The sequence below is a fragment of the Canis lupus genome, chromosome 17, assembly GCF_011100685.1.
Source record: "Canis lupus familiaris isolate Mischka breed German Shepherd chromosome 17, alternate assembly UU_Cfam_GSD_1.0, whole genome shotgun sequence".
Taxonomy (NCBI): domain Eukaryota; kingdom Metazoa; phylum Chordata; class Mammalia; order Carnivora; family Canidae; genus Canis; species Canis lupus.
In genome coordinates this window covers 15105520-15130315 of record NC_049238.1, presented here as the reverse complement: position 1 = coordinate 15130315, position 24796 = coordinate 15105520, and the positions used below count along the sequence as shown (strand labels likewise).

Here is a 24796-nt window from a genome sequence, read left to right as displayed (position 1 = left end):
TCTATATACTTTTTTCTTCTAGATTCTTCTATTGCCTCTTCATTGACAGTGATTTTGTAATATCCAAAAATAAAAGACAAAGAATTTGGTCTTTCTTATAGCATGGCTGTTGTTTTTTATTGATTTTTTTTTTTAAGAAACAAAATTTATTTATTTATTTGAGAGAGAGCGAGCACAAGCAGGAGGAGGGGCAGAGGGAGAGGGAGAAGCAGACTCTCTGCCTCTCCCCTGAATGTGGAGCCTGATGCAGGGCTCAATCCCAGGATCCTCAGATCATGACCCCAGTGGAAATCAAGAGTCAAATGCTCAACTGACTCAGCCATCCAGCCCCCTTATTGATGGTTTAAGAAAAGACTTTTTTTTTTTTTTTAAATTGACTTCATAACTCTTTACTGGGACTGCCAAGTAAGTTGTAGGATTGTTGTCAGATATGGGAAAACTGTCAAGAAAGTGGATTAGTGGTTCCTCAGGATAGGAGATGGGGATTAGAGAATGATGGCTGCAGGGCAAAGAGTTTTGCGGGGGAGATAAAATGTTCTAAAAGAGATTATGGTGATGGTTATATAACTGTGCTTATACTAAGAAACCACTGGGCTGTACACTTTAAAGGGATGAGTTTTTTGGTATGTGAATTACATATCAGTTAAACTCAATACAAAACTCTGTCCATATGGTTTCTTTCAAAGCTGGAAGGTTGGGAAGTATTCTGCACAGACTCATTTCTGTCTTGGAGTATTTCAAACCTTTTTTCTCTTCCATGACCAAGGTACTTCCAGGGCTGGTTGTTGAAAGACCTGCTCACAGGTAGTGAGATCCTTGCTTTGCCTTCCACCACACACCACCAGGTGAGTCAGCACAGTAGGAATGAAAGCGGTCCTGACAGCCATTCCCACGACAGGGAAATGCAATTGAGGCATGTAAATTTCTACCACACTCAAAATAATGAAACCCCAATTCAACTTCTCACTTGAATGTCTCACATCCCTATAGTCACTAGGACACCATCTGATATAAGAGGAAATATAAAGGAAAAGCAGAGGTGGAAACAGCCAATTGTCAAAATCTCTCAATTTTTGTAAATTAAACAAAAAACACATGATCATTTCTTAACACACAGAAAGAGACTTTTCCAGACCCCAAACAAGAGAAGTGTCCTGAAGCTGAAGCATGTTAGATCAAAGTCTTAAACAATTCGGGAATTAGTAGGCTTAAAGCATTTTGAAAGCCTTAATTTAGAGTAAGAATTATAGATCTAGAACTTGACATTGTTTAGTTTAACTCACTGGTTTTGCCCATGAAGAAAATAAAGCCAATTGAACTACGTAGGGGGTTGCCCAGGAAAGTAGCATAATATAAAACCCTCCAAAGTAACAATAAGGAAATTTAAGCAATTGAGAGAGTTCCTCAGAATATCCAGATAGGGGCTGAGGCAGGACCACAGAGTTTCCTACTTAGACAGTGGAGCCTGGACAAGGAAAATTTTACTTCTATTATAAAAATGATCATAGACAACTAACATTCTGATTACAGTTCAGCTTATCTATTTATTAATGATGTACTAGAAGTGAATAAAACTAGATTTCTTTTAAAACATTCTATAACTTGTTCTTTTCACTAATTTAGACCCAGGGCAAGAATTTAGAATGTTCTAAGGTTGCCTGATGTTTTATTATAAAATAAACTTTTTCAGGGTGCCTGGGTAGCTCAGTTGGTTAAGTGTCTGACTCTTGATTTTGGCTCAAGTCATGATCTCAGGGCCGAGAGATTGAGCCCTGCATCTGGCTCTGTGTTCAGTGCAGACTCTACTCCAGATTCTTTTTCCTTCTCCCTCTCTCCCCCTCTGCTCCTCCCTGCTCTACCTCTACTCTCATTCTCTGTCACTCCTTAAAATAAATAAATAAACAAAAATCTTTTTTAAAAAAGATAAATAAAATGAACTTTTTCAACAACCAAACACACACACACACACACACACACACACACACTTACTCATTCACTGGAAATTAGATAAAAGGAATATCATAAACCCATAATTTTTACCAGCTTAACAAATACTGGTTTCCATTTTGATATATTTGCTTCTGGTTTGTGTTTAGCATTGCTGTAAACAGAGTATAGACAATTTTGTATTCTCTTTTCACTTAACATATCACAAATATTTTTCATTGTTTCATAATTTTAATAATGTTAGAGTATCTCATCACATAGGTGTGCCATAATTTACTAAACTATCACTGGTTGTTTAGGTTGTTTCTAATTTTTTTCTATTATAAATAATGCTGAGATTAAGGGTGCCTTTGTGCAGATCATTTCTTAGACTTTCAGAATAGGTTTTTAGAAATGTGAATTTATTGTGGCTCTTCATACACACTATCAAAGAGTTTTCCAAAATGGTTGTGCTAATTTACAATCCCACCAGCTATGTACAAAAGTATTAATTTCATGATATCATCAGATAAGGATATTTTCTTTTTAAGTTATATTCCTTCACTAAAGGGAGAGGAATAATATTTCATTTATATTTAATTTCAATTCTTTGATTTTTCATTTTCCTGCATGTTTCTTAGGAAGCTTTGTCACTGATTGTGAACTGTCCAATCATAGCCTTTGCCCATTTATCTGTTTCTGTCGTGGATGTTTTACTTATGAATTTCTAGAATATATGTAGATAGCAAAGACGTTCAATTTGCTATAGATTATATTTTCACTGTTGCCCTTAGTTAACTCATTTTCTTTGGTACTGTTACTTATTCAAAAACTCAATTTTGGGGTGGGAAAGAAATCAATTGATTTATAATACAGCTTAAATGTTCTATTGACTTTTTAAAAGATATTTATTTATTTGAGAGAGTAAGAGAGAGCATGGGGGCGGGCAAAAGGAGAGGGAGAAGCAGGCTCCCCACTGAGCAGGGAACCCTCTATGGGGCTTGATCTCAGGACCCTGGAATCATGTCCTGAGCCAAAGGCAGACACTTAACCGACTGAACAACCCAGGCACCCCTGTTCTATTGACTTCTACTAATGAACTATTCTGTGAAGCAGAATTCAAAATTTCAGTTTTCTTCTCTTGAGTAAGTTTCTTTCAGGTATATAAAAAATTCATGAAGGGGTGCCTGGCTGGTTCAGTCAGTAGAGCTTGCAACTCTTGATCTTGGGGTTATATGTTTGAACCTCACGTTGGGTGTAGAGATTATTTAAAAATAAAATCTTAAAAAAATTCATTGAGTGCTATTCATATTAACTTACAGAGAAATAACAATTCTAACAAAGCACAGACTTTGGGCAGGCTGCTTAGTTGTTTCTATTAAATAGTTGTGTTGTTTTGGGGCCACCCTCCTGTGTGATTAAAAGCCAAACACTTCAACACAACCATGAAATGTGCCAAGTCCGACTTTTAAAAAATGGATGTGACAACAAGAATTCAAAGGAAAGAACCATTGAGAAGATGGTTAAGGTCGTCTTTTGAACAAATTAAATGAAGTGCTTTTTGAAATATTTCAGTAGAATATTAAAGGAAAGTAACTGGGTTCTATTATATTAAAGAGCATTTTTCAGTCAAAATAATTTTTGCTTCATGAAGGAGGATGGGAGAAAGACTAACCTAAATATTCCATCCATATTTTCCAGCTACCTCACTACTGATGAAACAATCTAATGAGGAGTAATGGGGCTTCAAATTGATTTTTAACTAATTCCCTTATTTCTTGGAAGTAATGAATATATTGCATTATGGATCCATTCATCTGCTATAAATGCTTTTATAGGCAGTCAGACTCTCCATGGTAGAAGTCTTTAAAAATAGTCTTTTCCTGGAGTGCTATGATGAAAGTCGATAGAGAAGGATAATGTAGAAGAGTACATTTTAACCATAAATTATGGTGTGAAAGGTGGAATTAAAATAACACATAATGAAGTAAATGAGTTGGGGTGGGAGTTTTACAGTTGAGGAATTGGAATCTGCTCATATATCCTTTTTATCTACCTTCCATGTCGTCACTGCTCATATTTTATTTTTGTATCTCTCTGTACCGAGTTTTGGGTCACTTTATTGGTGCAATTTTCTAATTCACTAATTTTCTCTGAAAATGACTCAATTAAGAATTTATCCAATCTATTGAGATTTTTGTTTTTTGTTTCATACTTTTCCATGCCGGTGGAATTCCTCCTTCTGTGAAGGCTGACCCTTCCATTTGGGCCCAGTAGCCAGTCTCCTCCCCCATTCTCCCCTTTAGCAGTTTACTGAGATATAATTCACACACCCACAGATTTCACCTAAAGTGCATGATTTAATGGTTTTTAGTTTCTTCAAGGTTGTGCCACCGTCCCTGCAACCTAATCCAAGAACACTTTCTTTTTTAAAAGATTTATTTGAGAGAGAGAGAGAGAGAGAGAGAGAGAGAGAGAGAGAGAGAGATAGGGAGAGGGAGTGAGCAGGAGCAGGGAGAGGGGCAGAGAGAGCAGCAGATTCCTCACCGTGCAGGTAGCCCTATGCAGGGGTGGATCCCAGGACCTTGAGATCATGACCTGAGCCAAGGTCAGGTGCTCTGAGCCGCCCAGGTGCCCCTGACCCTTTTAAAGATTCTAAGGACGTTTTCATCACACGCAGAAAAAATATTTTCAACACTGAAAAAAAACTATATTTAAAAAAGAAGATAGAAATTCCATCCCCTTTAATAGGTACCAACTATATCCACTGGCAACTACTAATCTACTTTCTGTGTATAAATCTGAGTCTTCTGGACATTTCATAAACATGTTTTGCACAATATGTGGTCTGTGACTGCCTTCCTTCACTTAGCGTAATATTTTTGGAGTGCATTATGTGTCATTTCTTTTTAGCCTATTAGTATGGATATACGACATTTTTTTTTTTTTTTTTTTTTTTACAACAGATGCACCATTTTATATTCTCCCCAGCAATGCATGAGGGTTCCAATTTCTCCACATACTGGCCTTGTAATCTTGGACACATAATTTAACTTCTCTGTGGAGTTAATATAAAAGTACCTGCCTTCTAGAGTTATTGTGGAAAGAGCGAAATGATTCAAAATAAAGTGATTGGTCCAAGCATGGAACACAGTAATGGCTGTGTAAAACTGAGGGGAGTGTTATAATCTAAAGTGGAGAGATTTCATAATTCATTATGAGTTGAATTGCTTCCACTCCACTTCATCCTTCGATGTAGCCTGACATACCTGTGGCCTCCCAGGTAGTTTGGAAGTAGTATCCAAACAAGGATAATTGTCCACGGACAATTCTTTCAATGTTGCATGAGTAAACAAAGTCTCTATCTTCTCGAATTTACATTTTAGTGGGGAGGTAATCAACAAATCAACATATAACTTCAAGCAGTGTTCCCTGAAACCATGTCAGTGCAATAACCTTTAGTCTGAATTCACTGTGGTCTCCATCTAAGAACATACTTGGCAGAGGAGAGGGCCTTTCTGTTCTCTGAAGGAAGCGTACTTGCCAAACAGTGAAACCATGTTTTTGTTTTTTGTTTTTAAGATTTTATTTATTTATTCATGAGAGACACGGGGGGGCGGGGAGGGGAGGAGAGAGGCAGAGACACAGGCAGAGGGAGAAGCAGGCTCCACGCAGGGAGCCCAATGTGGGACTCGATCCCGGGACTCCAGGATCACGCCCTGGGCTGAAGGCAGGCGCTAAGCCACCCAGGGATGCCCCAAAACCATGCATTTTTTTTTTTTTAAAGGTAAAAGCCTTAAGCCTCATGCAAATACGAAATGAACACGTGTCAAAGATTACATTTACCCAATGGGGAAACCAATAAACATAGCAGAACCGGTTTGCAAGGAAAATTTAAATCACCCATATTGCGGAATTGTGAATGAAAGATGAATTTACAAATAGATGCAAAATGGCTTTCTCCAGGGAGTGGTTAAGACTCAAACTCCAGTTTGACGGACAGGAGTATTTCCTCCTGCTATCGTCTGCAATAGTTATACAGAGCTCCACAAAGACAGACGGACAGCCCACGGAGGCTCAGGACACGCAGAATGACGTGTCGCGCCGTGGCTGGTTTTCTTTCTTTTTTTTTAAATTTTTTAATTTATTTATGATAGTCAGTGAGACAGAGAGAGAGACAGAGACACAGGCAGAGGGAGAAGCAGGCTCCATGCACCGGGAGCCCGACGTGGGATTCGATCCCGGGTCTCCAGGATCGCGCCCTGGGTCAAAGGCAGGCGCCAAACCCTGCGCACCCAGGGATCCCCGTGGCTGGTTTTCCACTGAAGGCACCCCGTAGTACGCGATCTGTCGGTCCGTTTCAACGTATTCAATTTTTCCCGATAAAAAAATCACTTTTCTCTGTATAAACCAGCAACTAATTAGTTCCTCCACTTTAGCTTTTATTTCCCTCAATCTTCTTGCCTCTTAGTTGCCTAAATGTTTGATGGCACTTAATTGCTCCCAGCAAGGAGCCTCCAGAGCGAGGGAACGGGGAAACCTAAACCTGCACTCCTCCCACAAGCCCCAATTCCCACTCCCGCGGCGAAGGAGGCCCGGGAGGGGGCACTGGCCCCGCCCCTTCCCGGTGGCCCCGCCCCTTCCCGATGGCCCCGCCCCCGGCCAGCCAAATAATCGAGCAGCGCGCAAAACGGTCACGTGACCAGGCGCGGTCCCGTGACGCCTCCGAAGCAGTACGTGGCAGAGACATCACTCAGAAAAGGCCCTTCGTGCGCATTTTCTGCCACCAACTGATCTCGTCCCTGCGTCTACTCACTAAATGCCTCTTTTCTTGCCCCTCTCGCCCCGGGAATGGTAAACTACCAGGCTACTCCGTACTCTTCCGAGCCTACGAGCCAGCCCCTGCCCTCGCGTAAGAGGCGGGGATCCATTAGCGCTAAGGCGAGTCGCACTTCTGATTGGGCGTGACGTCCTGTCAATCTCCAAGGTCTTCCAATCAGGGCCCACGTCCACCCCGCTTTCTGCTCTTCCATTGGCCTGTGTGCGGGGAAGGTGGAGAAAGAAGGGTAAACCGAGGTCGCGCGAGAGCGGCGCTCGGCACTCAGTGCGCAGGTGCGAAGGAGCTGGCTGGGGCCCGGGCCGGGGGCGGGCTTGAAGACGCGTCGTTTGGTTTTGGAGACTGCGGCGGAGCTATCTGGGTTGGACCTCTGGGCGGAAAGCGTTTGTCAGGGGCCCGTCCTAGAACGAAGCCTGTGGGATTCCCGATGGTGTCCATGACTTTCAAGCGGAGCCGCAGCGACCGGTTCTACAGCACCCGGTGCTGCGGCTGTTGCCATGTCCGCACCGGGACGATCATCCTGGGGACCTGGTACATGGTAAGGGCGGGCGGGGCAGCAGGGTTGGGGCTCGGGGCAGTGCGCATGAGCGGGAAGTGGGGGAGCCCGGGCTCAGACGGAGGGGGTGGGCCTGGAAGCGGGGTGTTGGGTGGAGCGGGAAGGCATAAGCGGACTTTTTTAGGTTCCTGTAACTTTGAGGGAGGAGAATGTGGCCGGGGGTGGGGGGTGGGGGTGGGGTGGGTAGGAAGGGGGAGATCGTTCCTCGGCTCCAATTAGAGGAGAACATCGGAGCAGGAAGGAGCCGGGGCGTTGTGGGCGGGGGCGGGGCGGGGGAAGAGGGGTAGGGGTGGGAAGGAGGGATGAGGATACTGGGGTTTCTTGGGGATTCCTGGAAACTACCTGGTGTCGGTTCTTTTTTCTACCTCCGTGATCAGAAGGGTTCACCGGCTCCCACCTATGCTCCCTGGGATTTTTTTTTTTTCCCTCCCTACAAAACAACTAGGAGTGGACCTTGAGAAATGCGACGCTTTCGACGTTGTTTTGCCTGAAAGGAAATGGAAAGATCCTTCTGTAAACGCAGTTGCCTGTGGCTTCGGACGTTATTTGTTACGGTGTGTTTGTGATGTGTTAGGCAGAAAGGCCTCTGTTGCGAATCTGGATTCTCTTGGAGGCGGTGCCTTTTGCCAGGATTTACACTCCCACCTGCCTTCTGGACGCTTTTTGTATCAGGCTCGTTCTGTTTTTTTTTAAGAGCCCTTTATTGAGAGCCTTCTCTCTTCTGGCCACATCCACTAGCCATTTCCTGGATTCCAAGATCTATGTCATTCTGTGTCATAACCAAGTTGACAGTAATACTTTTGTGATTTCTTAACCACCATCTCCAGGACCCGTACACATTGAAACTAATTTGTGACTGTTGGAAATAGCTTTAGGCTATAATGATTTCACCGAGGCTTTGACAAACTTCTCATCCTGTTGACTTGATGAGCTGCTTTCACTGACAACTTTGTAATTTGTTGTCTTTGTGTTTCGGTATGGAGGGTTGTGGTGCAGGGATACCGTATGGTTTCTGTTAACTTCTGTGAACTGCAAAAACAAAACACAAAAAAGGAAAAGCTTAAAAAAAAAGGGAAAGCGTATCACATTTCTTTTTGCCTGTTATCATTACTTCCCTACCCAGTTCCTTGAAATCATTATTGTTTGAACAAACACCAGATGAGAATAATCTTAGGCAGATTACGGTTTCACGGCGCACACTGAGGGGACTACCTGGCCCTCAGATTATTTCTGACCACCTTGTTTTTTTTTAGTTTTGCTTTATTGATGTACATTAAAAACAATAAAACTTGAATGTGTAGGCTTATTTGCTTGTTTCTAAGCTTATTTTAATATCTCCTGTACTTTCATAGTCAGAAACCTCATTTTATTGGTATATCAGATTTTCCCCCCAAATTCCTTCTTGTTTTATATTCTAACTGATTTAAATTAATCAATTAACGGCAGTAGCAGTATTATATTTCTAACCTCCTTTTATCTCTTCCCCATTTTGCTGAGGGTCTGGGTCTTCAGTTTCTTTTGTCTTTAGCTCTGCCTTCCATTCCCCTAAATGGATCATTCAAATATTTAGGGTCCTCAAGCCTCTTACTCAACCCTGTCCCCCTCATCCCTAGGAGATGACCCTCCTCTCTGCTACTGAACTGAGAAAGTGGTGCAGGGGTCCCCAGCTGGGACTCATTGCCTGCAAACCTAATCTTCCCGTTTCTTCTCAGACCCTTCCCTCCATTCACAGAACAAAGGATTTCTAACTTCGCAAGGGAATAACCACCATCCCAATTTCAACCATCTGAATATAATTGGCTGTATTTCTTTCCAGTCTTTTCTAGGCAGATTAAAAAAAATTTTTTTTTTTTTAATGCTATGGGCTCAGCTCATAAAAATGAAAGGAATAGCAGGGAAAATTTTTAGTTATATACAGCAAAACCCAAAATGCAGAGAGAAAAACTTTAGTAAGGATATTTATTCTTATAGGGAGTGAGAAGTTTAAATTTATTCACCACTGGAGGCACTTGACGTGAAAACAGTTTACATCTCTCCCTTTTTCCCTGCTTTAGTTTTTGCAATTTTAGAAGGAGGCCGTAGCTGTTCTTATATTGCATGGACTTTTGGGTTAACAGAGCAGTAGAAGTTGCTAGAATCAATCTGTCTTAAGTAAGGGACTTGTTGATGATTTGCAATGTAAAAGGCTTTAGTGGATATACAGAATAAATTGCAGGGACCATGTGTTGTCTTTTGTATTTCTATTACCTGCCACACAAAGGCTCTCAAAGGTTCCTTGTCTTGAAAATGATGCTCTGCCTTGGGGAACGGTATTACAGAGATTTCTGGAGCACATATACAAAAATGAAACTTATGGTACAGTGACAAGAGAGGAAAATGTGATTAGTAACATCAGATTCTAATTGGATGAAGGACTGGGAAAAGGCTGGGAATTTGTTGGTGACTTTCAAAAGTGTAGCTTCAATACCACAGCAACATAAGCACAAATACTGTCTAGTTGGGAAGACGTGTAACCTTTGGGAGAACAAGGCCACCTAGACAAAAGTGTAGTATAATGCCTCTAATCAAAGAAGACTTGTCCAAACTGTTATTTTCTTGCTAGAAGCTTCTTTACTAAGAAGTAATAAGGGATTGAGGGAGGTAGAATGTTATGTGCATCCTCCATTACCTTGTCAAGATACTCCCTTAGTTTCAAGTGGGAAGATATTTATGATCTTCAGATTGCAGCTGTGCTGTTTGAAACCTGGGATTGGGGGGTGCAGGGGACAGCCCTCCCTCCTGCTGGGCCAAGACCAGGTACTGTGAATGTATCTGATACAGTGACATTGCTTTCTGGCAACTGGTCTACTGTTAACACCATTTTGACACTGTATACTAAAGTATTCTGTGGTATTAAATAGTGCAGTAGTACATAAAGAAGCTGGAGCCAGTTTTATGCATGAGAGAGGTACTGGCCCTGAGGCGTTAGCATTTGGGGTTTTAGATAGGAAAGAAGCATAATCTCTAGTTAAGTAATACAAAATTTCAGAATGAGCTCTAGTTTAAATTCTAGCATTCCTCAAATTGTTTTCTCTATTTATTAAAAAATTTGAGAGGCGCCTGAGTGGCTCAGCTGGTTAAGCCTTCGGCTCAGGTCATGATCTCAGAATCCAGAGAGGAAGCCCTGCATCGGGCTCCGAGCTCTGAGGGGAGTCTGCTGCTCCCTCTCCCTCGGCATGCAACTCCCCCTGGTTGTGCTCTTCCTTATTCTCTGTCAAATGAATAAATAAGATATATAAAAATAATAATAAAATTTGAAGCCATATGATTTCAAACAAGTTTGTTACATAGCATAAGTTCAAATGTTCATTGAATAATTGAAAATAGGCTAACAAGTGGGCGGTAGGAGGCATCCTTCATGTTTGAAGGGCCCCTGGGTGGCTCAGTTGGTTAGGTATCTGCCTGCCTACTGCTCAGGTCATGATCCCAGGGTCCCGGGATTGAGCCCTATGTCAGGGGCTAAGCAGAAGCAGGGAGCCTGCTTCTCCCTTTCCCACCTGCTAGAGCTCTCTCCCTCTCTCAAGTAAAATCTTAAAACCAAGAATACATTTTGAGCACTTGTAATAATTATAGGTCTTGGAAAGACTTAATATATATGGCTGATTTTGCATGAATGTCTCAGACATAAAATGTCTGTCTGAAATTCAGTAGCTGTGTGAGAAGTGAGGACAGGTTTCCTCAAGCTCTTCCTTTCCAACCCTAATTCCTGGTTCCTTTAAGTAACAGTATAACCTATTTATATTTCAGAGTTACTGTCTTTCCTCAAACACTTTTTTTTGTGCCTCAGTACTTTTGCATGTACTATTTCTTCCCTCTCCCTGTCACTTTTTAAAAACTTTATTAAGGAAAATTTCAAATATAAAGAATAGTGAGGTGGTATTAACATCTCCCATTTACTCATCACCCAACTGTGACTATTAACTTTTTGCCAGTTCTGTTTAATTTTTTAATGGTCAGCTCAAATGTTATCTTGGTAAAGCTTTTCTTGTTTCCCAGCCAGAGAGATCTGGTTTCCTCACTGTGTACCTGGAAAAGTTTCTACATACCACTTGTATGTACTTATTAAATACTACTTATTACATGATTACTAGTAATTATTTTTCTCCCCTACAAGATGTTCTTGAAGTAGAAAGTTGATAGATCTTACTCTATAAAAGTGTATAGTTAAGCTAGCTTGCTACTTAGAACATTTGAAGTATTCATAAGACATTTGTAAAATTAATTGTCTCATCCCCAAAATAGTAAGAATAATTCATTTGTAACTGCACATACCAGTAAACAACAAAGTTTATATGTGAAACATTTAACATAATTTTTAAAGATTGGCCATTTTGATCTTTATCTGCTGACAGTTCTTCACTGACTCACTCCCAGTGGAGATACTCTGCCTATGAAACCCTTACCAGAATGCCCTGAAGCACATACATTGTTTTAATTATAATCTCAGCCTGTGCTGGGTTGTGGCAAAATATACTGTGGGAACCTAAAGAATAATTATTTAGAACAAAAATCAGCCCCCAAAGAATCTTCTGGAATGGGTGTGGCAGTGAGATGAGGAAGCAAAGAGGAATTCCTCTCTGGAGGCTGAGTACTTCCAGGAGTCTGATAACTGTTCCTTTGTAACAAGTAAAATCTACACTCTGGTTTTTGTAATTGTTCACTTACACAAGGTATGCAAAAGGCTTGCAAAAATAATGCAAACCATATAATTTGACCCAATAAATTTACAGGACTGCTTCTACATTGAATGGTATGCCTGCCCATGCCGTTAACATATTTGCTATATTCAGTACCCTCCATATTGAGAGCTTTAGAAGTTATTTTAATTGCATTTTTGTTTTCTTTACTGAAATTAAAGGGAAAAAAACCAATTGGGAATAAATATCCTAAAATTGAAGATACTTGCTATTTTCAGAGAAATTGTATATCAGAAATTTTATATTGCAAGACTATAAAGCTGATTTTATGTATTTTTTGGAAAATGCTATGTGGAACTTAGTCAAAATACTGACCCATCAGAAGTAAATAGCACAGGGCCTAAATAGGAGCACAGTTTAAGATAGGTGCTCAGTTTAAGATCACAAGGATGGATTTTCCAGGAAAATGCTTTAAAATGTAAGTTGAAGTTCTAATGAAATACAACTCAGTGAAGATTTGAAGAATGGTTTGAGCTTTTAAAGAAATAACACTGCAATTTATTTTATCATTTCTTGATCATTTGATTAGAGCTATGATTTTTGTTTAATACGCTGGGTTGTGACAGTGCAATGAAACTTGAAGTGTTACTAATACTACAAGAGAAGATAATAGTGGATGAGTCTGGCTTATCCATGTAAGAGAACAGATTTTTATAAGTCCAACATGCAATAAAGTATTTAGGAAGAGAAAAATTAAGCTCCTAAGTATTTTAGTTGTGTCTTTTCCTTCATTTACTCATTTAGTTTGTGTGTTTCTCTTGATAAGAGAATGTTTTTACTGTGCAGAGCTTTTTAACTAAGACCGTACTGTGTTTAACAAAGGATACTTTGCTGAATTGATTTCAAACTGATTTCAATACGCAGAATCTATAAGATTTCAGTAGATACATCTAATTGTTCAATAATTAATTTCCCGAGTTGTATGAGCTCCTACTCATACACAACATGGTAGCCAAAACCCGTTGCAGTGAAAATGGGGGGAAAAAATCAGCCTTACTAGAGAGCCACCTTGCGAGTATGATTATCCTCTGTAAGACCTTTCAGGAGTTGAAAAGTAAAGTACTTTGCTTTGGAGCATTGCAAGGGAAAATGCATGTTACCAAACATACTTATTTGGACAGTAAAGTATAAATATTTTATAACCTTAGATAATAGTTTCTTTTGGAAAGACCTCAAAACAGGAGTTGCTTAGGAATAGACATAACTAACCATGTGCTATGAAGCAGGTTGTTTTAAAAAATCAGCTTTGTATCCTAGCTCTATCCTCTATTAGCTCAGTGAACTCATCACAAGTTATTTCGCTTAACTTTCCACATCTGCAAATGGGCTTTAGTAATATTTGCTTCACCAGTGGTTGTGAGGAATAAGTGAAATAATATATGTAAATATAACTGGTGTATAGTATAGACTCAGTAAATGTCAGTTGATTCTGAATTTGATATTGTGACATTGTTTAGATCCCCTAATCTTTTTTTTTTTAGATCCCCTAATCTTACTGAATGATAAAACTTGGGTTGCTTGTTTAAAGAATATGAAGTGCCTTCAACTGAGAAACTATTATCACCTAGTTGTATGAGCTTAGGATGAACAAGAGAGCTACATAATAGAGTTTGTTTAAAGTACTGTTGATGATAAGGCTCTAATATATCTTAAAAGTATCAAATATTCAAATTTCACAAAGGGAGAGGACAGATTTGGTAAACTTTTAAATAGGAAGCCTAACTCCAATCCAGGTGGTTTTCTGTATTGAATCATTAACAGGACTGTTCTTGAGCATCTCAAGGAAGTCGTGCTTCCTGGGATACTGTAGGGATTCACTAACCATTAGAGGCATGAGAATTTTTTTTTTAATAGATTAAATTAGGAAAATACATCAGATATTATGATGGAATTTCAGCAGTAAGTTTGACAAAAACTCAAGATGTTTCTCTGAAAGTGATAAAGAATTATATTCAAAGATTTCTGATTAATGCAAAGAGGACAACCTCTGGATACCTCCTGTGGTTGGTCCAGTTCTCTTTTACTAGTGACTGACATGGAGATACTGATTGCATGCTGATCATATTTTCAAATGCTGGAAGCTAAAAGAGATAGGAAATCGGTGGGGTGTCTGAATCTAGATCCAGAACATCTTGATGGGCAAGAATATAATGAGATTCCAGTGCGAATGTATAAAGGCTTATGCTTGGGCCTCTGAATCTAACTGTATGGGTTCAGGTGGTAGCTTAGCAGAATCAAATGTGAAAAAGAATGAAGGGGTTTAGGGAGTTACTCTTATATGACATTCCATTTATCAAGCCAGTACCATTTCAGGCTGTGCAGGTTAAACTTTATTAGCTTAGGCTATAAGAACCGAGATCCCTATATGCTGTGACCAGGCTGATCTTAACTCATTTTAATGGTATGTCCAACAAACTGGAGCGTGTGTCTAGAGGAGAGCAGAAAGGAAGTAGTGAGGTAGCTGGACAGTGTTAAACCATTAGAGAAATGGTTTAAGTACCTGAATGTTTATTCTAGAAAAGAATATTTGGAGGCTCATGTCCACTCCCCTTAGGTGTTAGAGGAGCATTTACTCAAAAGGGAGAGCACATGATCTCAAAAGGTAGAATTAAGGCTAGTGGGTGATAGTCAAAGTGACATAGTTAAAATCTTGGAAAGTCTTAAGCATTTGAGTCAGGTCTAAGAGAAAATAGTTTTCTATCATTAGGACACAATGTGGAGGAGTGTCAGGCTTATCTGATAGATTACATATATATGTTTAACTGATGGGTATTCTGTTTTTCTGCTGGATGAGTATATTGGATGAGCTGTAGTTTCTTCAAGCCCAGAAATTCTTAGATTGGTGTATGAATAAATACATAACTCTGAACACAATTTGTAATGATTCCTATTGTTTATTAACACAGGTTCAGCCAACACATCTTGTCTCTGAAACATTTCGGTTTATTCTTCAAGAAATACTATTTTTCAACTATTTTTAGAGTGGTATTGCATGTTATTTTATCTATAGGTAGTCTGCTTCTATTTTCTCTTTGTTACTTCAAGTAAAAAACAGTTTAAACATGGGAAGATGACTGAAGATGGTTTCCTGATTAATATAATTGATAACATCTTTATCTCTCTCAGGTGGTCAACCTGTTGATGGCAATTTTGCTGACCGTGGAAGTAACTCATCCAAACTCAATGCCAGCTGTCAACATTCAATATGAAGTCATTGGCAATTACTATTCATCTGAGAGAATGGCTGGTATGTTTTTAGTTGAAAATATCTCCTGCTAATTATACACACAAAATATTTAGAGAATTGATTATATTTAAGTTATTCTACTTGCTGTGGCATGAAAGTATTTTTATGGGTTTTTCAAAGATATCCAGTGAGAATTATAATTGAGAACTTCCGGCCAGAATATGCTACAGACTACTAGAAGATTTCTTGAGAAATATACATTGTGTACCGTGATTCCTGTCAGTCCTGGGATGATAAGGAATTACAAAAAGACCTGTGAGCCTTCTAGGGTCAGCTGGCAAATGTAGTAGAGGATGGCGAGCAGATAAGGTTACAGGAAAATAGGGAATATGAATTACTGGAATATTTGCTGATATCCTTCCAGGGTCACAATTCTAAACATATTTCTATCATTTAGATGAAGGAAGACAATGTTGGAGTTAAAAGTAGAAGACATTTGTGGAAATTACCTTTTTAAACTTGTTTATTCTTTGACAGCATTTTCATTATCTTTCTCTAAACAGGTGCAGAAAAATTCTAGTTTTTGTATTATAAATTGTTAGAAATTTAGTGTTTAAACAGAAAATTATGCCTCAAACTTTTCAGTGTGGAGTTTTTGCATGTTTAAAATTTCACTTCAGAAAAATATTGAGTTTTTTTGTGTATAGTTATAATATTACAGGATCTAAGTTATATTTTTAGGTTATTAGCTCTTATTATAAATTCTTGAGCTTCATTATATTTATGATCTTCTCTGATAAATTTATGAAGTTTTTTAAACAAAATTTTGGTTAATTCAAATAACTTACTGTCCATAGGGCTCACTGCTGTATCTAGGATTCAGTAGAGTTTTGTGGCCATCTATTGACATTGTAGTATGAGAACACTTAAAATTGTTTACACTGTTTTAAGTGCTTTTTAAATGAGTCTGCTGATTGTCTATTCAGATGTCTATAATCCTTTAATTCTGTTGTCAAATGTGATAAAAGAAATAACCAAGAATGTATTAGAAACATCCCTCGTGGTGTCGGTTTTTTTCTTCCTGAGTTAGTCTATTTCTATTTAAAAATCAAAATACAAAAAAATAAAATAAAAAAATATAAAATAAAAATACAAAAATGAATAAAACGTTAGTTTTTAATGGCTATTTTTGGTACTTTAGGCTGTAAAATTATACAAAACCTGATAATGTCAGCATTTTTTTCAGGATGCAGTGTCAGTATGTGTTTCTCTTAAAATCAAGGTGTAGAAAAAGATTGATGGCTGTTGACATTCATGTAGGTCTGTAGAACTGGCTGCCTTGGCTAGAGCTGCAGGGATGAAGTCACGGGTTTCCTGCATGTTGCATGAGTGCTGTGCCTGCTGTTGAGAGAATCACATGTATTTGTTATCATACTTACGTTGCTTGCAATTGTGCCAAAGCCCCGATGCTTGAGAGAATGTAAAAATGCATAGTTCTTGGTCATATGGTAGTTTGTGTCTCTTTGGAAGTGGAAAGTTGACTTTCCCACGGACCCAGTGTTACAATGGCAAGTTGAGTTCTGATCTTTGGCCTGCTGGGTGATTTTATTTTATTTATTTATTTTTTTAAAGACTGTTTATTTGAGAGAAAGAGAGTGAGTGAGAGAGCACAAGCTAGAGGAGAGGCAGAGGGAGAAGCAGATTTCCCACTGAGCAGGGAGCCCCACACAGGGCTCCATCCCAGGACCCTGAGATCATGACCTGAGCTGAAGGCAGATTGTTAGAAGGCATCCTGGCTTGCCAGCTCATTTTAAATGATAAGGTTCATGGTTAGTTATTTCTAATCAGCTAAACAGGATATATCCCACTCAATATGTATGAAATGCTTTTGCAACACATACAAGCCGTTTTTCAGTCATGAATTTAACTTTATTTACATTTACCTTGGTAATGGGTGAACAGTTGGGGCCCCCTGGAGGAGGTTCTTGAATGTGGTGGTGGCTGGAAACCTGAGATTCATATATGGGTATTTAGCCCTCATATTTTGTTTGCTTTATTGACTCACAGATATTGGAGCATCTCTTATTATTCTAGGTATTATATATGTATTTTTCCCCCATCATCCCATTTCTCCCCTATTTTACTACAGAGCATCTAGAGGATATCCTATATCCTCTAAAAAAAAATCTAAAGAGGGCTATTCTTACCCAATTTATTGCCAGATACTGATGTTTGTACTGCCAAGTGACAAGATGATACATGACATTTGTCTAATAGTGGGAATATTCAGCAGTTATTCTAATCATTATTATTAACACTCTTCTTGTTCTTAATAATCTATCTAAAGTCAAAGAATTTATTTTATTTTATTTTTTTATTTTTTATTTTATTTTATTTTTTAAGAATTAATTTTAGATCTGTGTTAAGAAACTCAAGTCGATGGGACACCTGGGTGGCTCAGTGGTTGAGCATCTGCCTTTGGCTCAAGTTGTGAGCCCCCAGGTCCTGGGATTGAGTCCCGAATCAGGCTCCCTGTAGGGAGCCTGTTTCTCCCTCTGCCTATGTCTCTGCCACTCTGTGTCTCTCGTGAATAAATAAACAAAATCTTAAAACAAAACAAAACAAAAAAACCTCAAGTCATATGTGGCTTAGTAATGTTGAGATGTTTTGTGAGACAAATAATGAACTTGGGTAATGTAGAAGAAGGGAACAACCTGAGAAAGAGGCCTGTAAAGTCACAGAGAAATCTTGAGGGAAGGAACAGGGAGTAGTGAGTTCATATGTTGGGGTGGCAAGGAGGTTGTTAGTGGAGAACCTTGAATTTCTGATGATGTATTTTATCTGAGGCCAGAGAGGCGCAGCTGTGGCACTCTCTATTTATTACATCTGTGTGTTTCTAGTAAGTACCAGCCCTCCCTCCTGTTGAACTCTGACTCAGCCTGCAAGACCCAACTTGTGTCCTTTCTTCCATATTTTCTTCCTGATTCTGCTTTTGTTGTAGCACTTGCTACATTGGATTATCATTCTCTTTTTGCACACCTTCAGACTCTAAGACTCTGGGCAGAGATCTGTCTTCCTAGCTGAGTGACTGATGATCAGAGTTCAGTGAATTGTAGCCAATTTAATAAACAAGAAAAACAAATGTGAAGATTCTTCAAACATTGTTTCTTAATGCTGAGACAGATTGTTTTTTTAACATGCCTGGTCTTAGATTTTTTATTTCATAGCCAATCTTGAAAATACTTGTTTTTTTAAGCTAGCTTGAAAACATGATTTTGTCATGAAGAGTTTTGTTCTTTTTATTATGTAAGTGGCTTAATTAGATTTTTGTTTTTGTTTTCTTAGATAATGCCTGCGTTCTTTTTGCTGTGTCTGTTCTTATGTTTATTATCAGTTCAATGCTGGTATATGGAGCAATTTCTGTAAGTATCCTCTATTTTTGACTTTTAGAGTTTGACCTTTACCGAGTGGTACTTAATAATTTCTTATTTGTGCTGTGACTTTGTGGTTGTTATTTTTTTCTTCAGTATCAAGTGGGTTGGCTGATCCCATTCTTCTGTTACCGGCTTTTTGACTTCGTTCTCAGTTGCCTGGTTGCTATCAGTTCCCTCACTTACTTGCCAAGAATCAAAGAGTATCTGGATCAATTAGTAAGTGTGTTTGCCAACTGAGTCTTTTTCTTTATTTTAAGTAAAATATTTAAATTGAAATTTTGAGTTAGCTTTAGGGACTATTTTTAATCTACCCTACTTATTTTTGAAAGTGTTTTAAAATAATCATTACTACTCTTAACTACCGTGTTGAAACCAGTAAGGTGTAAGTAGCATATTTTCTTGCCATACCATGTGGATATTCCAGTATTAAAAGTCTCTAAAGATGGATGTCATAAGAACATAAGGTGTAGTTGAACTTTTGTTTTGAGCATACTGTAATAATTTGGCTCTAGAGGTTTCCCCCTCTATTCAAAAGTAGAGCATTCCTGTGAAATCTTTTGTAAGCTGAAATATTGTAAATGTTTGTTCCCAAACCCTCACCCCCACCCCCAAATAATCTTGTTAGTCTTTTCTGATACCCAAGGGCACATCTCGCTAAGGGATGCACAGAATAAATGGAGGTAAAGCACAGATATGCACAGACAGTTCAGAGCTCTGGCAGCTGGTTGCTGAAGATGCGAGTGTAGCTCTTCAGGAAGGAGCTGGGCGGGGCCACTCTGGCTGCTGGGGGTGTGCTCTGCCTCTCTAGCAGCTTGCTACAGCACAAAGCTGGATGCTGGTTTTGCTTTTCCTCTTTTTTCTTTGTAGGCATCCATAGCAAATACTTGAGTACTTACAGTATCCTTTCCTCTATTTGAGACAAATCATTGGTGAATGGTGTACCTGTAAGCATAGCTTCCCTCTCTTTGAGGAGCAGCCCATGGATTGGAGGAGTTAAGAAATGAAGAGGTTATCTGTGATAATGACCTAGAACTGTCATAGGACAGCATTTGTGGAGCTTAGATTAGCGCTGTATGATGAAGCGAATGGGAACTCTGTGGGCTGGGGTATGGTCTGGAAGGATGCATGGAGTCCAGATAAACGAAAGTTCATTTCAAAAGTGCTGTCTTTTAGGAATTTTCTCTCCACTTTCATATTTCCTGCCTAGTCCATCTTGCATAAGACCACATTTATCATTCATTCATTCAGAAAACATTTGGTAGTTGTTTCTTATGTGGATGGCACTCTGCTGGGTTCTTGGGATACATCAGTAGAACTTATTTGCTAGTGAAGGAGTTAGAAAGTTGACAATTACTGCATTAAAACTGGTAAAAAGCTGTGAAGGAAAAGTGTGGGCTGCATGAGTAGATGTCACACAAGGGTTAGACCTGGGCTGGGAAGCAAGACTTGAATTGTGCGCAAGAGTCTTGAGTAGGAGTTAAGACAGAGCAAATACAGAAGCAGATGTTCCAGGTCACAGAGACCCCTCGAGGCTGGAAGGAACATGGTGAGTGTAGTCAGAGGACTAAAAGGTGACCGTGGCAGCTGGCACTGAGTAAGGGAAGGAAGCAAAGCAGCATATGATTAATGGGAGAGAAGTAGCTGAGGGCAGGGTCTAGTGTTTTGATTGGCAGTGGTAGAAGCTTCCTCATTCTAGATCTCTCTTGTCATGTCTGGCTGAAAAATTGCAAACCTTCTGAATAAAAGCTGTAGCATTTCCCCATGAGCTGGTCTCATTCAGTTTTGTCTTTTTATTTATGAATGAAACTTAAAGAACAATTGTATCCCAAGGATACACTTAGCTAGGGTTTGGAGTTGGTGCGTGCATACTTTTTTGGTCCTTTGGGATTTTTGCATGCTGCTTTTTTAGGAAAATTATTTGGGCCTTTGTGTTGACATTTCCATTAAAAACATCAGATTTTAAAAATTAGATGAGCTTTAAAGGAGAACATTAGAATGAATTTTTTACTATTCTTTTAGACTCCAGTGGTTTCTCCCCTCTGTTATATTCACTTGGTCTCTCATACTGGCAAGTACCTTTACTATTGGCCAGCTTGTAAATCCTAAATTATTCTTTGAGAATGCCTTTTTGGAACTCCTCTCAATTGCCTTGTACACAGTAAATGCTATATAAATATTTAAGTAAATAAAATTGACCCTTCACAGTAGAATGTAGTAGGTCTGCAGTAAATCAGAGTCTTGCCTGCTTTGATAACCAGGGATGTTCCTTCTATTTGCCCCTTTCTGAGGAACGTTGAGATTGATGATTGGTTTTTAGAAAAATTACTTTACCAGGTAGGAGTCAGTGACCCATGGAACTTAGATTTAGCACCTCCTGACTTAGTGACCCAAGGACAAATCTGCAGTTGTATACAGGAGGTGGTGTTTCTCCAAAGGCCAGAAAGATCTAGAATAGTGAAAAGTAGAGAGAAGATCAGCTCAATTTGGACAGCAGTGTTCAGATGTGTTTTAAGTGTTCAGTGGCGTGCTTTGATGATGATGAGGCTTAAAAGTACTATGAGTTAAGTGCTGTTTATAAGTTTTTATTAAAAATCACTTCTGACTTTGGTGCCCTTTTTTGTGTGTGTTTTTAAGATGCTCTCTAGACTATCATAAAGTACAAGTGCCATAGCTGAATTTTTAGTGTGTGTGTGTTAATAAACTTCATGGTTTAGAGCAGTTATAGGTTAACAGCAAAACTGAATGGAAAGAGCCACCCCTCAACCTTCCCCAATGACCACATCCAAACCATAGTGGTCCATCTGTTACAGTTGATGCACCTGTACTGACACATGACTATCACCCAGAGCTCGTAGTTTACCCTAGGTTCACTTGTGGTGTGCATTCTGTAAGTTTGGACAAGTGTGTAAAGATGTATATTCATCACTGTGGTATCAAACAGAATAGTCTCACTGCCCTAAAAATCCTCTCTACCCTGCCTGTTCACCTCTTCTCCCCACCTCCCTTTTTTATAGCCTGATTTTCCCTACAAAGATGACCTCCTGGCATTGGACTCCAGCTGCCTCCTCTTCATTGTTCTTGTGTTCTTTGCCTTATTCATTATTTTTAAGGTGAGTTACTGACTAAATACTTGGGCGACCAGTTAGACTGTGACACTGTCTAAACCTTTTTTGCCTTTTCTCTTTAGCATTCACAGTGAGGGGACAGTATTTATTATGACACGGTAGTAAAGATAGCATCTGGGGGGATGTCTTCCCTCTTGTTTCCAGAGAGAGGTTGGAAATGGCCAGGATCCTCCTGAATGTAAGGAACATCGTATTTTTAGTTCATGATTTTATTTTAGTTCATGTTTTAGTTCATGATTTGACTGAAAATCTGTTAGAATTCCAAAGGTTCAGAGAGAATTTCTTTTGCAGCACAGTAGTTACCGCACCTGAAATGAAACCTCATTTATGGTTTCTCTGTAAAATACTGTCAATAAAACTTGGGATATTTAAGTGGGAGCAGGTAGGAAAAGGGCCTGGCCTGGCCTGTGCTAGGTTCCAAATGGGTATCTGTTCCCTTCTCTCTAGAGCACATGTGGTGGAAAGCATAAGTCCCCTTAATTTTAGAGTAGGTGATCTGTTGAGTTTCTAGCGTATGGAAATTTTGTTTGCATTCTTTCAGGCTTATCTAATCAACTGTGTTTGGAACTGCTATAAATACATCAACAACAGAAACATGCCAGAGATTGCCGTGTACCCTGCCTTTGAAGCACCCCCACAGGTGAATGACCTTTTAATATATTAAATCTTCAGTAGCCATTGACTATTCTCAAGAACCTAGATCTTGACTTCCTCTTCAATGCCATATGATTTTGGGCGTGGGTAGCTTACATCTGCAAGATTTAGCATTTCCCTTTGGAAACATGGGTACTGAGGTGAGAGACACCCCCCCCCCCCCCCCCCCCCCCCCCCTGCACTGCTCATTCAGCTTCACTCCTAGGTTGTCTCCGGGGCAGGGGGTTGCATTTTGTAGGAGAGATCAGACGGAAGTGGCCCTGTGAATCATGCTGGCCCCTGGAACTTCTAAGGATGGGGTGCCATCATGTGCAGCTTGTGTTGCTTTCAGAAACATCCACGTGATCAAAAGCGGAAACTGGTTTTTTTGTGGGGAGATGGGTTCTGTGAGTCTTTGGGGAGATCTACTTCTAGGGGCCTTTAGTTACTGCTGTATTAACTTCTCTAGGTTTTCAGCAGAATATATATGTGACCCCTGTAGGGCCAGTCTGTCACACTTGGAGTCACTTAGGTTGGAATGGCACTCCTACACAGATGTGCCCTTTTACCCTAGAGGAAATGATAAAAGTGCCTGATGATAGATTCTGATGAAATTCAGGATCCAGCATCATTTATTGGAGGCTCCCTTGAGCGTGATTCGGCGGTGCCCTTAACCTGGATTCCCAGCCCCCAAGGCACTGGTCCTTAGTCACACGGAGAGCCATGCCACCTACTTCCTTTCCCGTCAGGGCTTCCTAGTAGCCTCTGTTTGTTCAGAAGCAAAGTTCTGCCGCCTCCCCGCCATCCCTCGGTCTTTAGTAGTCTCAGACCAGACAGCTCCCCTCCATTACCAGTCCTCTCTACACCCGGGAACTCTTCAGCTAACAGCTTCTTCAGCTAAAATCTGAAAGCTGGGGGCACCTGGGTGGCTCAGGGGTTGAGCGTCTGTCTTCCCCTCAGGGCGTGATCCCGGGGTCCTAGGATCCAGTCTCACATCAGGCGCCTCCTGGCAGGAGGAAGCCTGCTTCTCCCTCTGCCTGTGTCTCTGCTTCTCTCTGTGTCTCTCATGAATAAATAAAATCTGGAAAAAAAATCATTATTTAAAAAAATTAAATCTGAAAGCTGAATTATTCCAGGTAGGATTTTTTTTTTTTTTTTTAAGATTTTATTTATTCATGAGAGGCAGAGACACAGGCAGAGGGAGAAGCAGGCTCCATGCAGGGAGCCCGATGTGGGACTTGATCTCGGATCCCGGGATCACGCCCTGAGCCGAAGGCTGAAGCTCACCCACTGAGCCACCCAGGCATCCCATCCAGGTAGAATTTTAAGTGCTTTAAGTCCAATATTTTTTTCTCTCCTCAGTATGTTTTGCCAACCTATGAAATGGCCGTGAAGATGCCTGAGAAAGAGCCACCACCTCCTTACATACCTGCCTGAAGAAATTCTGCCTTTGTCAATAAACCCTATACCAGCTTTTTGTCTTGTTTATTTTACAGAATGCTGCAGTACAGGGCTCTTCAAACTTGTTTGATATAAAATACAGTTTCCTTTGTTTAAGCATTTATTTTTAAACACTAACAAGCTTTTTGGACATCTATTCAAAGTCAGGAAGTCAGGTTTGGGGTTTTTTGTTTTTTGTTTTGTTTTTTTGTTTTTTTTTGTTTTTGTTTTTTTGGTAAGTCTATTACATTTTAATAGTTTCTGGAGACAATCTAGGTTAAGCAAGAGCAAAGTGCCATTGTTTGCCTTTAAGGGGGGGAGGGGGTATTCTCTACACATTTTCTTTTTTAACTTTGCACTTTCTTTATATAATAGTTTGCATTTTGGTTATTTGCTACCCTGGATACTTTCAGGAAGAATGAATTAAATATTCAGGGTGAGTGAGTTAGGTATAAGATCTGAAGTTTTCAGCTGTGAAAACAGGAAAAATATATAACATTTTAACTTGACTGTGGAAAATGACGGTTGCATGTTTCTAATTTGTATGTTTCCATCTTTGTGATAAGATGCTTTAATAAATCTCTTAAATATTGACTGTTGTCATTTTTTTAAAAAATCTGTTACCCTTTTTTGGTAGGTAGAATCTTAACATTTTCCATTACAGTAAACTCAGACTGTCAGGTCTTTTGGCACTTGGAGAATACAATGCAGACTTAATTAGAAGGCATTTCTTTAGTCCGTAGCTCACATATTATTTAAAGTTATGGTGAAGATATGCTCGAATCACAGGCCAGAAATTAATATTGATGTTTTGTTAGAAAAATCATGGGATGAGGGTAGCAAGCTGTGGTTTATGTGGAGATTTAGTATTTAGGTAATGAGTTCATCAAGAATAATTCAAGAATAATTTAAAAGTGCATCA

At 39.5% G+C, this 24796-nt stretch overlaps 1 protein-coding gene across 1 annotated transcript; it reads left to right on the top strand.

Annotated features, from left to right (window-relative positions):
• The first annotated feature begins 6944 nt into the window (after nt 1-6944).
• Nucleotides 6945-24468, top strand: LAPTM4A (lysosomal protein transmembrane 4 alpha). The gene is made up of 7 exons (XM_038560851.1): nt 6945-7301; nt 15182-15302; nt 18588-18664; nt 18770-18892; nt 21691-21786; nt 22343-22441; nt 23797-24468. Exons 1-7 carry the CDS (start codon nt 7191-7193, stop codon nt 23869-23871), a joined length of 702 nt encoding a protein of 233 aa, XP_038416779.1. The 5' UTR covers nt 6945-7190; the 3' UTR covers nt 23872-24468.
• Nucleotides 24469-24796: the final 328 nt, after the last annotated feature.